Source organism: Panulirus ornatus, chromosome 1, assembly GCF_036320965.1.
Source record: "Panulirus ornatus isolate Po-2019 chromosome 1, ASM3632096v1, whole genome shotgun sequence".
NCBI lineage: Eukaryota > Metazoa > Arthropoda > Malacostraca > Decapoda > Palinuridae > Panulirus > Panulirus ornatus.
The window spans coordinates 84,256,998-84,271,741 of record NC_092224.1 but is presented as its reverse complement, the minus strand read 5'-3'; the positions used below and the strand labels follow the sequence as shown (position 1 = coordinate 84,271,741).

The following is a 14,744-nucleotide window of genomic DNA, read 5'->3' as shown; positions in this document are numbered from 1 at the left end:
CACGACGCTCACTGTCCTCTCGCTTTAGACTAGAATCTTGTTGCAACGTCTACATCAAAAGCAACACAGCTCTAATAAGAATATCAAATGAACAGAAAAGTAAAATTACGTGATTATTTCAATTATAACGACGTTTGTGGCACCATTAATCTTACTTTCAAATGTATGTAACTACAGAACCTTTGGATATCACCTAAAAAGTACAGTAATACGCCATATAAATATATACTGTCAATTCTAACGTTGAGATGGAGGTCAGATCTGATGTTTCGCTACGAATGGTGGAAGATAAGTAGAGAACTAGAAAACGCAATGAAGTATCACACACAAAATTATTTGTTGATGACTAACCTCAAGCTATACTTTGTCACGACGCGTGGGTCGCACGGCTTAAAGAAGACAGTGAGTGGCATCATCACAAGGAATGATGAGCTGCAGTTCACACAGACATTGGTCCACCGTCGGTTGGCTGGAGATGCGTGCGACAAGACAGAAACACTGTCTCTGCCTGTTTGAAAGGAGGGATTTTGGGAAGTGAATGTGAGAGGAGTTTGTTGAAGGGTTCATGTGAGTACTATGATCAAAGAATCAATAAAGTAAATGGAAGAAAAGGAGAATAATAGAGCCTCAGCCTCTGCAAAGTAAATTGAAGAACAGGAATATAATAGAGCCTCATCCTTAGTAACAAAAATGGAACAGGAGCAAAATAGAGCCTCAGCCTCAGTAAAGAAAATGGAAGAACAGGAGTATAATAGAGCCTCAGCCTCGAACCAGATGGAGAATGTTTACTAAATCTTCTTACATTTATAATCATTTTTATTATCATTATTATTATTATCATTATCATTATTTCTAGTTATCATTTGCATGCAACCCCCGGGACCTGTTTTATGGTGTTCCCACAGCTTCGAGGGTGCACTCTACGCAGGAACAATGGATATGGTGGAACCTTTTGAAGGACCAGCAACGATGATACAGCTTCGTCAATGTGACTTCACGCTCGCGGTGTAACCACGTGAAGGTGGAATCCAGTAGCACCCCATCCGATCACACACAAACACCCACACACCAACCCAGGGCTGCGCTACTTCCAGTAGCAGTGAAATGTAGGTTTCTTTGGATTAAAATGTTTTTTGACGAGACTCTACGTCCGATGATACAGTCTCGCCAAAAGTGACTTCACCCGCGGGCTAACCTCAAGCAGGGGTCGTACGGTAACACCACGTAGTATTTTAAGCGTTTGTGCGTCACTCACGACCGAACCGTAACAACTGGAAACCTTGAGTCTCCAAGTGACTGTTACACTGTCATGGCCGAATCGTGGCCCCTAAATGCCCTTGATTATCGGTTTGGATACTTCAGAATCTGGACAAGATTTTATATTACGGCTCTATGGCCTTCAAAGGAGGTTTTGAAGCCATCAAAGAACGCTTTTCTAAGGGCTTTTAGATCACTGTTCACCTTAGTCATTCAGAACAGGTGACCTTGCAGCATTAGGTGGAAACATTAGGTAGAAGAAGTAGGCTGGAACATTATTAGGAAGCAGAAGGTAGAAGCAGTACACTGGAACATTATCAGAGAGAAGGTAGAAGCAGTAAACTGGAACATTATCATGGAGCAGAAAGTACAAGTAGTAAGCTGGAACATTATCAGGGAGAAGGTAGAAGCAGTAGGCTGGAATAATAGGTAGGAACATTAGATGGAAACATTAGGTAGGAGTCTTTGGAAACTGCGCTAGAGTCGCCCTCTGGCAGTGGCCTGTTAAGGGCGAGTTACTAAAGGCTAAGAAAAGACAATGGAGTTCACCCAATTGAGGAGACTTTTCTACCGTGGCCACCGGCCCTTGAGGGAGTTCCTGGAGGGAACAATCATCAAAGATATAGATAGTGTTGAGTAACGCTCTACCGAGTAACATCGGACGCCAGAAGAACGGTAACGAGCTAGCTAACCCCACCAGGAAAAACGAAAGGTAAAAGATAAGTTTTACCGGTAGTTCCTGCGTCAGGTTGTATCGTAGGTAGTAAGTACACTCTAACCTGCGAAAATTGTCCCTGGCATCAATCTGCTTAGTGGAGGCTTCTAGCATTAACTCGCTTGCCGTAAGCCGCAATATTGGCTCACTTTCCCCTTTTTTTTTGTAGGTATTACTTTGGTTTTTGCTCCCGAGAGCTGACTGCTTGTGTGCCCCCACCACTAGCTAGACCACACAATACTTGGTAAGCTGCTGCGTCGCATGATTATTGTGTGGTTGTTCGCAACTTAAGGGTGGGCCGATTAGATAACCGTTACTTTCCCTACATCTTTGAAACTTTCTGTACTCTCATATGTTTCCTAGTAACAATGAGTGACGCATCTTAAAGGACTGGTTTTTCACTACCTCTAAACATCGTAAATGATTTCCTTTGTTTCTCCTTTTTCTTCATTAACCTCCCTATATTTCAATTACGGCCCGGTTTTGATACCTGCCATGATAATTTGGTCAGCTTCTTCATGTTACTGCATATAAATTTCAAAATGTGTGTGTGTGTGTGTGTGTGTGTCGGGCACTGGTGGTGATCAGACGCGGCGCCTGCATGGTGTTTACGTCGCTGTGAAAATAAAAAAAAAAAAAAAAAGTGATACCTTTCACGTCTCTGGTTTTCAAATTTCCATTCGACGTATGGAGAAAACCGCCGTTTCAGCAGAGACAGAAATTACTCCATGACGATAAACGTGATCAAAGTAGAACCCAGTTTACAGTGCTTAAGATGGGAAAGTTCTCACTAAAGGACGTGCAGCCTAATGAATACACACACGACTGTCTAGCTCATCTTATCTGGATAACCAGTCTAAGCGATTGCCCTCGAAGTGGGCGAAATTAAGCTGGAGGTAGTATTCAATAAGGCTTTCAGAACATGATTAGAGACAAAGGTGATATCTTTACTTTTTTAGCTGGGAATATCATGAAACTTAACTAAATTTTAAGCCCCCTCGCTCTCTCACTAACTTTTTAAGACCTAAAATTTCCAACGCGTGTTAACAGCAAGTTGCTCAAAAACATAGGAAAATTGCTGGCAGTGTGTGTAAATCGGAAACAAAATATTAAGATTTATCTTATATAGACAGAAACTAACAAAAATATATGAATAATTCATATCAGCATTTCAATCATTCGTAATGTACCAAGCGTCCGGTATATCAAAGAACAACCAGACACCGAGCCTACGGTGCTGCGTGGATAATTAAGGTTGACAAAGAGAGTAACACTAAAATATACGAATCATCGTTGTAGTTATTCCTAATGTTTCAGTTGTACAAATACAAATAAACATAAAGCTATGTATTTTTATTGTTGAATGGAGATGCAAAAGTTACTAAGGTTGTATCATCTATTAGTGATTGAATTAATGTAAAAGCTCCAAACGTTACTAGGTTATATCATCTACTAGTGGTTGAATTAACGTAGAAACCATCTATCAGTGATTGAATTAATGTAGAAACCATCTATCAGCGACTGAATTAACGTAGAGATCATCTATCAGTGATTGAATTAACGTAGAAACCATCTATCAGTGATTGAATTAACGTAGAGATCATCTATCAGTGATTGAATTAACGTAGAAACCATCTATCAGTGATTGAATAAACGTAGAAACATCATAATAAACGCTCTGCAGTGAACTTTGGAATGATCCTCACCTCCAGTTAACTGTAATTATTAGTCATTTTCCTTTAAAAGATTATCTTGCAAAATTAAGGCTTATAACAAGTCAAGTTTAGGCTGAACAAATCTCATCCTCAAGTATATAAATATAAGTTCAATGTGGCAATACACATTTTAAATGAGATGAACTTACATAGTTTGAATACTTTTTTAGGACATTTAATTTTTTGGGATGCATTTTGGTGGCATCAAAGTGATCATTATTATCGTTTCACTGAGTAAAGCGGAAATGATAGTTTAAGTGTGTATTCTATCTCTCTTACATGTAAAGATGTAGTAAGTGATTCACGATAGTCTTAGAAAAGTAAATGCGAAAAAATCTCAGCACTCATACAAGCTAATTGCTGGTAACAGTCGTAGATGACAGAAGCCAAACATCACCCTTGAAGATATTATCGATTATCAAGTAAATATAGTACCTGGGGTAGAAAATGATATATTATCTTACCCGTTTTCCACATATACCTAAATTACTATCGCACAAATCACATCACATTCCGGTCAGACTAGACGGTGTATTTAGTATTTGGTCGTTGGGGAAGGTGGGTGCGAATTTATAAACTTGCCAAGACAAGAGTGATATGGAAGAACATGTATTTTAGAGGACTTAAAACTTTTGTGTTAACTTGGATGTTAAATTCAGTACCTTAGTCAAATTCTTGCAAAACTGAATAATTTTTTTTTATGACAGCCACGACTACTTTTGAAGAAAATAAATATTTATGATACTTGATATCGTACAACAGCCGAGAGCAATAAACAGATTTTCATCCGATGAAAAGGTTAATATGATTTTGCGGATTAGAAAACATTTTGTTATTACAGAATTACGTCAGTGTTTCAGGATATTGGTTAAACTTGACAAAATTGTTTCAGTAGTACCTAGTGTAATTCATTGAAGCAGTTAGATTTACATAAATAAAAATATATTTCTCGTTTCGAGGGCTTAAAGGGGGTTGGAACTATTGAGAATATATTAATCGTCATTATTACTGTATAGTTCCAGGGTGGGTATGTGTGTGTATATTTATGTGGGTGGGGGTGGGGTGGGGGAATTTCCCATGTTCCTCTAACTTAGGGTAGTCCCTGTAGCGGGCAGGAGATAAGGACGAGGGTTTGTGCTCTCCTGTTAAAGATACTGAAAAGAAAAAAAAATAAGGAAGTGAAACACGGGGTACTGCCCTTCCTCCCGCCCCGCTTGCGTTTGCACACCTGAACAATGCGTTCGAGATTATTTCGATCGGTGGTAACCGCTTGACACTGACGGCTCTATTGAACTCGGATGTGGACAGGCCAAAAGCCCAAATGACCAAGTAATTTCCTTTACTCAAGGATTAACAAGTTACGTTATATGTATCTTTTATCAGTTATGGGAAATAGTGTCATCAGACTATCACTGGAATCTTCTTCGTCCCTCTGGAAGGGCCCCATGGTTAAAGAGAAAAAAAAATATGGATGAATTTTCCCCTTTTTTATACCACAGCCAAAGATACAATGCCTTTCATAGTTCAGTAAGGAGGTTTCCAGGCTTTACAAAGGTGTCGCGACCTCCTACCGGCGCCACGACACTAAACTCACGTCGTCTTGACGGAATCCAAGTCTCACAGTCTAACCGATATGTGTAGCACTGAAATCGTCACCTTGACATGAACGACGCATGATCTTGACTGCCTTCTCATTCATCCCAACCTGCTGCCCTGCTCTTGCATGTGTACACCCGGGCATGAGGTAATCCCAGTCTCCCACAAACAGTCAGCAGGCTCTTTCCATCGATATCAGTCAGACAGTTCAGCAGCAGTCACCTGGCTCTGTGAAACCAAGGAACAATCCGCCTGAAAACATCCACCATGTGACTCTAGGTTCTGTGACACTAAGGCATCATTTCTGTCTGCAAACATCCATTATGTGACTCCTGGCTCTGTGGCACCGAGGCACCATCTCAGCTTGGAAACATCTACCATGTGACTCCCGACTTTGCAACATCATTCTCTGGCAAGGGGATCCTTCGGTAGCAGCCCAAAACCTTCTCGAGCAGACCATGGAATGGTTTGTATGGCTCGGTTGTAGATAGGGGATTGTGGTTTTGGTGTATCACCCATGACAGCTTGAGAATGATACCATTTCTTCATCTGTTTATGCTTCCCTCGCTAACACTAGTCTTCTACAGAAGCTTTAATTATTGAACTCATAGCCATGCTTCCTGCAGAACAACTCACGAAACCCACAGCTGCCCACTAACTCAGAACCCCAGCAGTGCCTCATCAACTTCTATCAAAGCTTCACGCGACCCAAAACCTTTCGCATTGTCCCAACACAACCACGCGACTTGTAATGTATTCAACTCTCTGGCACCGGCGCCTCGAGGTACCTCATTTCGTGCACGGGCACCAACGCCACAGTAACCTTGCCTACATCACCCCAGCTTACTTTACCTGCACCATCAGTAGCACAGTGCCCTTGAGCTATATGACCTCTGTAGTTAACGAATAGTGTCTCGTTGTTCCCTACGTTTCCTCATTCCCTCCAGCACCATTGTGAGTCGTAAGAACACACACCGAAGATAGTTTCACTGTTTACCAAGGGAGAGTTTCAAGTTCAGTTAAAGATGCTTTCAGGGTTCTCTTAGATCTTCAGGGCCCACTTGAGGAGGCCGTCAGGGTTCTCTAGGAAGACTTAGGGTTCACATGGGAGACGCTCCTGGGGTTCACTGAGGAGTCTCTCCTGGTTCACTATGGAATCCAACAATATTAATTTGGGAGGCTTTCAAGGCTCGCTCAGGAAGACTTCGGGGCTTACCAGGGAGATTTTCAGGGTTCACTAGGAAGGCTTTTTAAGGGTGCACTAGGGCGGCTCTCTCAATAGGGAGACTTTCAGGGTGCATTTGGGGGATTTTCATGGTTCATCATGGAGTTTTTCAGGGCTCACTAGCAAGGCTTTCAGGGCTCACTGAGATTTTCAGGTTTCACTAAGGAGGCTCTCAGACTTAACTAAGAAGGATTTCAGGGTTCACTAAAGAAATTTCAGGGATCACAAGGGAAGCTTTCAGGGTTCTCCAAGGACACTTAAGGTTCACTAGGGAGTCTTAGTGTTCAATAGAAACGCCTTTAGGGTACACTAGGGAGGTTCTCATTGTTTATCAAGAGAACTCATGCCTTGCCAAGAAGGCTCACGATTTGCCAGCGAGGTTCATGGTTCACCATAGAGGCTCATGGTTTACCATGGAGGACTATTGTTTACCAGAGAGGCTCATGGTACACAAGAAGGTCCACTGTTAACTAGGAAGGCTCACGATTTACCAAGAAGGTTTATCGTTTACCAAGAAAGCTCATGGTTTACTGAGAAAGTTCCCGGTTTACCTGGAAGGCCATTGGTTTACTAGGAAGGTTCATGGTTTACAGAGATGGCCTACGATTTACCAGGAAGGTACATGATATACCCAGAAAGCACAGGGTTTACCAGGAAGGATACTGGTTTACACAGAAGGTTTATAGTTTATCGAGAAGGTCCGTGGCTAACCAGAAAGGTTAGTGGTTTACCAGGAAGGATTATTGTTTACCAGGAAGACTCATGGCTTATCAAGAAGGCTCATGGTTTACCAGGAAAAGATCAAGGATAACAGGAAGGCTCATGGATTACTAGGAGACTTATGGTTCACCAGAGAAGTTCAAAGTCCAAAGGAACTCGGAGTTCACCAGGAAGGTTTCGGGTTCAGAAAGATCTCAATACCAAGAAGGTTCAGATTCCCAGACCTCGGGGCTCAACGGGGATGCTTGGGGACACGAGGCATCTTAGGCTAAGTTCACCAAGGAAGCAAGGTGTCATAAGGGACTTGAGGGCTCACCACGGAGGGTAAGGGTCGTAAAGTATTTCAGGGTTCACCTAGTCAGCACGAGAGCATAGGGGACCTTAGGGATCACCAGGGAAGCTAGGGGGAATAAGGGACCTCAAGGGTCACCAGGGAAGCTATGGGTCAGAAGGGACATCAGGGTTCACTAGTGAAGCTAGGGGTTATTAGGGGCTTAAGGGTTTACCAGGGAAGCTAGGGGTCATAAGAGACCTCAGGGATCACCAGGGAAGCTAGGGGATATAAGGGATCTCTGGGTTCACCAGGGAAGCTAGGGGTCATAAGGGACCTCAGGGATCACAAGGGAAGCTAGGGGTCACATGGGACCTTAGGGTTTACCAAGGAATCTCTGGGTTCACCAGGGAAGCTAGGGGTCATTAGGGGCTTAAGGGATCACCAGGGAAGGTAGGGGGATATAAGGGACCTCAAGGTTCACTTGGGAAGCTAGGGGACATAAGGGACCTCAGGGATCACCAGGAAAGCTAAGGGGCACAAAGGTCCTCAAGGATCACGTGGGAGGCTTGGGACCACAGCGTCCCTGAGGGCCCACCACGACAGGTACTCACCGTCAGCGGGGACTTCGTGAAGAGCGTCGCGTCGTGGAGAGGTGGCGCGGAGCATGCGGATGGAGGGCCTGAGGGCCACTTGGTCTGTGTCGAGGGTGGCGCCCGCGGGCGGGAGGAGGGCCAGGACGGAGGGCAGGAGGAGGAGGGGCAGGAGGAGCAGGCGAGGGGCGGCTGCTACTGACGCTGCTGCACGGGAGGCCAACATGACGCCTGCTGGGGAGTGAGTCGCCTCCACCTTCTCAACTCAGCCTTATAAAACGGACGCCCCGCCTCGCCACGCCCACACACGCTTCGCCACGCCTACAAACATACTTAGCCACGCCCTCACACATGACGTGGTGGGACACGGGCGACTAGGGACAGCTCCGGACGAGAAAGTGAGGAAAAAAAAGTCGCTCATTAATGCTTTAGTTGATGGTTAATGTTTGACATGTGAGGGACGGGGCTTGACAACCTTCACTGTTGTGGCCTCTCCATAAATTATAATAAACACCGTTTTCTTTGTTCTCATTAAAATGGTCTTGTTAGCAGACAGACGTCTGGAGGCAGATTAGCCTTTTGGAGGAGGGCGACAGAATTACATGCCTTGCGACAACAGAGCGTCCAAAGACATTCCAAACACCAGGACTAAGTATTAAAAAAAAGACATATTCATATGTATACCACTAACTATACATTGTCCATCAAGCACATTTCATATGCTACCATACATACATCCTCCACCACATACTACAATAAATACACTACTTATCATACAGTACCATACGTACAATATTCACCATACATAAACTATTCACCATATATACACTACCCATATCACCATACATACACTACCTATCATACACCACCATACATACAGTAACACATACTACATCAGAATACATACACTACCGATCATATACCAGCATACCTACTGTATCAAAATACATACACTACCCATCATATACCACCATACATACACTACACATGATATGTCACCATACATACACTACTCTTCATGTTCTACCATACCATGCACCCACTACCAACCATATATAACATACATAAGGGGATGAACCTCCGCAGTGCAGCGGTTAGCGGCAGTCGGTCCATAGTCAACCCAGCTGTTCATCCACTCCTACAGGATGGCCGATGAATTGGGTGTGTATATATATATATATATATATATATATATATATATATATATATATATATATGTGTGTGTGTGTGTGTGTGTGTGTGTGAGAGAGAGTGGATGGGCCGTTCTTCGTCTGTTTCCTGTCGCTGTCTCCTCGCTAACGCGGGAGACGGCGATAAAGTATAAAATAAATATCATATACATATATATATATATATATATATATATATATATATATATATATATATATATATATATATATATATATATATAGCGTTAATGGGATGGGTATGATTAGGGCCTCAATTGCCCGTGCCGTTTCAGCCAAGATTAAGGAGTAAATCACTGCCTACGATACACTACCCACCACACGGATCTTCTCTGGCTCACGTCCCCCATTTAAGGGTCTAATACGGTAGGGAGAACTGGCCTTCTCCAACAACCCTACTGCCCACAGGTTCCTCTGTAACCATGTTGTTCACGATATATGCGTCCCTAGAAATCTAATTACTCCCACCAGTCTGCAACACCTAGGGCGGTTTGACATCAACCAGTGTGGGAAACTGATAGCTGAGCGGTCTGAACAAGACTCCCTCTGTTTCCCGCGTTAATCACCTCTCCAGTTATGATAAGACTCAGTTTACCGTCACTCACCTAGCCATTAACTGACCCCCATCTTGAGATCACCTGCCTCCCAGCTCCAGCGCCACCGCGAGTCAACACATAAAGTCGGAGACGTTTGAAGGTACACCACTCCACTACACCCAGACTTGCTTGTGAAATCTAGAGTTCCCTCCATTATCCATGCTGCCCCGCTGGCTGGGAGACTTTCTGTGTCTTCCTAGTAATGATATCGACAAAGCCACGTTCTTTCGGCGGCTAGCGACACATTGCCATCACCTACAGTTCCAGATTACTTTGTGAAAGTTTTGCTTTTGATTTTGCCTACACCACAACTGTAAGTTTCATTGGCCTTCAGTAGTTTAGTAGTAATACGAAGACCCCCAGCCACCTGTTGTATCATCAGTTTCTGGACTTTTATCTACCACAACATAGAGAGACGCAAGACCTCTGGGGCTCCCATCTTCGTTGGCTCCAGCAAAGCTTTCGACTTAGACAATAATGACATAATCATCAACAGATCCATCCACCCTGGGCTGCAGAGAGGTCTCATTCCATGGCTTGCAGAAGTCCTCATAGAGCGTCGTCACCAAGGGAACATCTCCAAGTTCTAGTCCCTGACCTGTGGTATCTCACAGGGTGGATGGAACCCTCGTTTCCTCATTCTTATGAATGCTGCCCTGATGACTGTATCAGCATGATAAAAGAATGTTCACGATTCTACTATTGTCATCAGCGTTAACGACAGATCCATTAATATCGCTCTCCAAGAACACTTTATTGTTAACCAGACTAAGACCATAGTCATGTACATATCACTCTCGCCTCCACACCTGTCCCACTCGACCCTCTACAGATTGTTCAGTCCACCATTGGTAGCTTCCCAGTGTCACCCAAGCTGGAATGTCAGCGACATCATCAAGTTCTTCAGCTGTCATCTATTCATGCACTCAAAACACTCAGTTTCCCTGCACCTAACTCAAGAACATCTGCATCCATGTTACCCCAAACTCCCCTATGATCTCCCTGTACACAACGCAAGAAGGAACACAAATAATGGTGCAGAAAACGGAATGCTCAATTATCCTCAGCTCCTCCTGTACCACTAATCAAGAAGCGCTCAGCACACAGAACCTTCGATCCTTCCAACTCTCTCCATCCATGATCTGGTAGAGAACCTACTGCATCCCTATTGCCACCGTGACCTTCTGTCATCTGAGATCCCCCGTCCCAGAGTTGCAGTTCAGCATTACGAACGTATCAAGGCCATCCAAATTCATACATTGGAAAGGCCCCGTCTCACCCACTGTGAACATCATCAAGTCTATATTTTCTCTGTATATTTTCAGCCTGTGGTTACAATCACTTCAGTCACCAGTTAACCATCATCATTATTCATTGCCATCAGTTGACTGTTATCATTATTCATTTTTTCCAATGTATATGTTCGCCGTTTCCTGCACAGTGAGGTAGCATCAGAAGATGAAAAAAAAAATCCACTCTCCAGCTGTCATGTATAATGCACCAAAACCAGAGCCCTCCTATCTATGGTTAGACCCTAGAGATGTTTTCGTGGTTTTAACCTATCGCTGAATATGCCCTGGTTCAAGTCGTTGACAGCACATCAACCCTGTATACCACATTGCTCTATTCCTTGTTCGCCTCATCCTTCAGCTTGTTACTATCAAGACCTCCCAATTCTGTAATGTCTGTAATAACTAAAATGTGTACTTTCTGCTGAATGGCTGCCTTAATAAACTGCTATCCATTTATTCACATTTTTTTATCAATTTACTTTGCTTTGTTGCTGTCTCCCGCATTAGCGAGGTAGCGCAAGGAAACAGATGAAAGAATGGCCCAACCCACCCACATACATATGTATATACATACACATCCAGACACGCAAATATACATACCTATACATCTCAATGTATACATATATATATACACACACAGACATATACATATATACACATGTACATAATTCATACTGTCTGCCTTTATTCATTCCCATCGCCACCTCGCCACCCATGGAATAACAACCCCCTCCCCCCTCGTGTGTGCGAGGTAGCGCTAGGAAAGACAACAAAGGCCCCATTCGTTCACACTCAGTCTCTAACTGTCATGTAATAATGCACCGAAACCACAGCTCCCTTTCCACATCCAGGCCCCACAGAACTTTCCATGGTTTACCCCAGACACTTCACATGCCCTGGTTCACTCCATTGACAGCACGTCGACCCCGGTATACCACATCGTTCCAATTCACTCTATTCCTTGCACTCCTTTCACCCTCCTGCATGTTCAGGCTCCGATCACTCAAAATCTTTTTCACTCCATCTTTCCACCTCCAATTTGGTCTCCCACTTCTCCTCGTTCCCTCCACCTCTGACACATATATCCTCTTGGTCAATCTTTCCTCACTCATTCTCTCCATGTGACCAAACAATTTCCAAACACCTGAATGGCTGCCTTAATAAACTGCTATCTATTTTTTTATTCATATTTTTTTTATCAATTTATTTTGCTTTGTCGCTGTCTCCCGCGTTAGCGAGGTAGCGCAAGGAAACAGATGAAAGAATGGCCCAACCCACCCACATACACCTGTATATATGTACACGCCCACACACGCACATATACATACACAGACATATATACACGTGTACATATCCAAATTTGCTGCCTTCATCCAATCCTGTCGCCACCCCACCACACGATATAGCTTCCATCTACAGCTTCCATCCTGCATCCTATCCTGAATGTAGGATAAGCACCACAATTTCCTTACAGGGATTTAACAATTGTTTACAAGCATGCCCTGAAACCTTCATAGATTTTTCATAAAAGATTGAAATTCCTTGACCTTGCTAATGACTCATGCCCACACGGACCTTGTAGAACCTAGGATTAACCTTTCCTAGGATGCTCATGCTAACATGATTAATTTCTACTCTCTCCCTCTGTTTAACTTTTTTCTTTCACCCAAGATGGCCTTGATAAGGGCATATAATTTGCCTGTGCAATGTCTGTCAGTAAAGCATTGAAAAAATATATGACAATACAGTAATATGCTACTTTGAAAGATTCAAGCAATCTTTTATATGAAAAAGACTGTTACTTCTTTCAGGGTTTGAAGGCAAAAGACATTCTACTAGGGAGAAGGCTGAGAAAGAAATAAGTCAGTGGAGAGGACAAACCAGACTCCATGTGAATTGATAATCAGCTCTGGGATATCACTATGCAGGTGCTTCTCATTATGAAATAGGATCCATACACCATTCTCATACATAAGCTAAACGAACACCCTACTCTCCTTCACTTTCTACCATCAGCCAGAAATAAATCTTGTAAAAAAATGGTGACACCATCCTAAGGATCATCCAAAAAATTAAACTGTCATATGCAACATCAATTTTCATACAACCTATTTGATCAATTTCTGAAAACTCATGATATTTCTCTGTAGAATTGAGGCCCAAGAGTGGATACAAATACTGTAGTGTAACTATTTTTCAACATGCTCTAAAAAAAACCTTTTTAAACCCTTGGTCTACCACAATGAGATTCTTCTTGTTGCTGCACTTCAAATGACTCCTTTTCTCTTCAGAAAGTTAGAAGTGACAGCCTGACAGTTAAATTTATCTTTGTGTACACAATCCATTGGTTGAGTGTCTGAATCACTAGACCAACAAAAAAAAGCTGTAATGTCTATAACCACAGCTCTATTTAACAAACATTTCAATATCATACTTCTAAATGTTACCACAAGGGAACAATGCAAGCTAGGTTACTTGTACTGCAAATAAACTACAGTTTTTTTTTTTTTTTTTTTTTTCAAACTATTCGCCATTTCCCGCGTTAGCGAGGTAGCGTTAAGAACAGAGGACTGGGCCATTGAGGGAATATCCTCACCTGGCCCCCTTCTCTGTTCCTTCTTTTGGAAAATTAAAAAAAATTGAGAGGGGAGGATTTCCAGCCCCCCGCTCCCTCCCAAACTACAGTTTTATGTGAAAGATAAAGCAAACCTGTTAAGGAGCATCAACTGATCCCAAACTAAGTGAATTTTCAATCTATTCAACCAAACATCTTTTGAATCTCTTACAACTACCCAATCTTCAAAATAAACTAGCATTAAATGTTCACTGACATTAGTTTGTTGATGAAACTGAAATTAACCTGGTAAAAATCTGTGGTATTATGCTTAGGCTAAATGGCATCACTCTGAACTGTCAAGTTTTCTTGCTGGCATCACTAATCCTTAAGAACTTTCCTTCCCTAGTGTTAATCAGCATATGCCTGTAGCCATCTGCTTTTGCCAATCTCCAATGGGCAAAAGTCACACTAATGGTCAATTCTAAGAATGACAATAAGTATCCTTCAAACCTTTATCTATGGTTCACACCTCACTGTAAATAACAATGCAAACACTTCCAGTGTGATTAACTTGAACTTTCATTGTTACACTCAGTTCTTGAAAATGAGATCTATAATCTTCCAAATGTCAAACAAATAAAAGGAACAGAACATAACAGAAGATAGTTGTCAAAATTACCATCACAACAAAGTTCAAGTCACTGCTATAGTATGGCTGCTGGTGCCAGCATTGTCTCCAGGTATGCTAGTTCTCAAGATATAACAACGCACCTTTGATCCATCATAGAAAATCTACAAAAGAATATTGTCCCAATTGGCCTATGAACTGAAGGCCAGAAATGAAAGTGAAGACCTTGGAAGCTGAAGCCAGCAAGGTCCAAATTGTGCCAGAGCAAGTGTAAATGTGAGTGAGAGGTTGCTTGGTCATACCTCACCTCCACATTGATGCAATTGGTCTGACAGGCTGTTATAGGTGTCATGTTTTAAGATGATCAAAGAGGGTGATTCCTTAAGGATACA

At 42.6% G+C, this 14,744-nt stretch overlaps 1 protein-coding gene across 5 annotated transcripts in view; it reads right to left on the bottom strand.

Annotated features, from left to right (window-relative positions):
* LOC139750260 (uncharacterized) overlaps positions 1-9,120 on the bottom strand; it is a 69,491-nt gene extending 60,371 nt beyond the window's left edge. For 2 of the 5 annotated variants that reach the window (XM_071664816.1, XM_071664827.1), the window contains exon 1: positions 8,114-8,449. In XM_071664816.1, coding sequence (XP_071520917.1) covers positions 8,114-8,318 — 205 coding nt within the window. In that variant the 5' untranslated portion in view covers positions 8,319-8,449. Of the gene's footprint in view, positions 1-8,113 lie in introns of all 5 variants that reach the window. The other 3 variants (XR_011713108.1, XM_071664845.1, XM_071664837.1) reach the window with 3 other exon arrangements.
* Between the last annotated feature and the right edge of the window lie 5,624 nt (positions 9,121-14,744).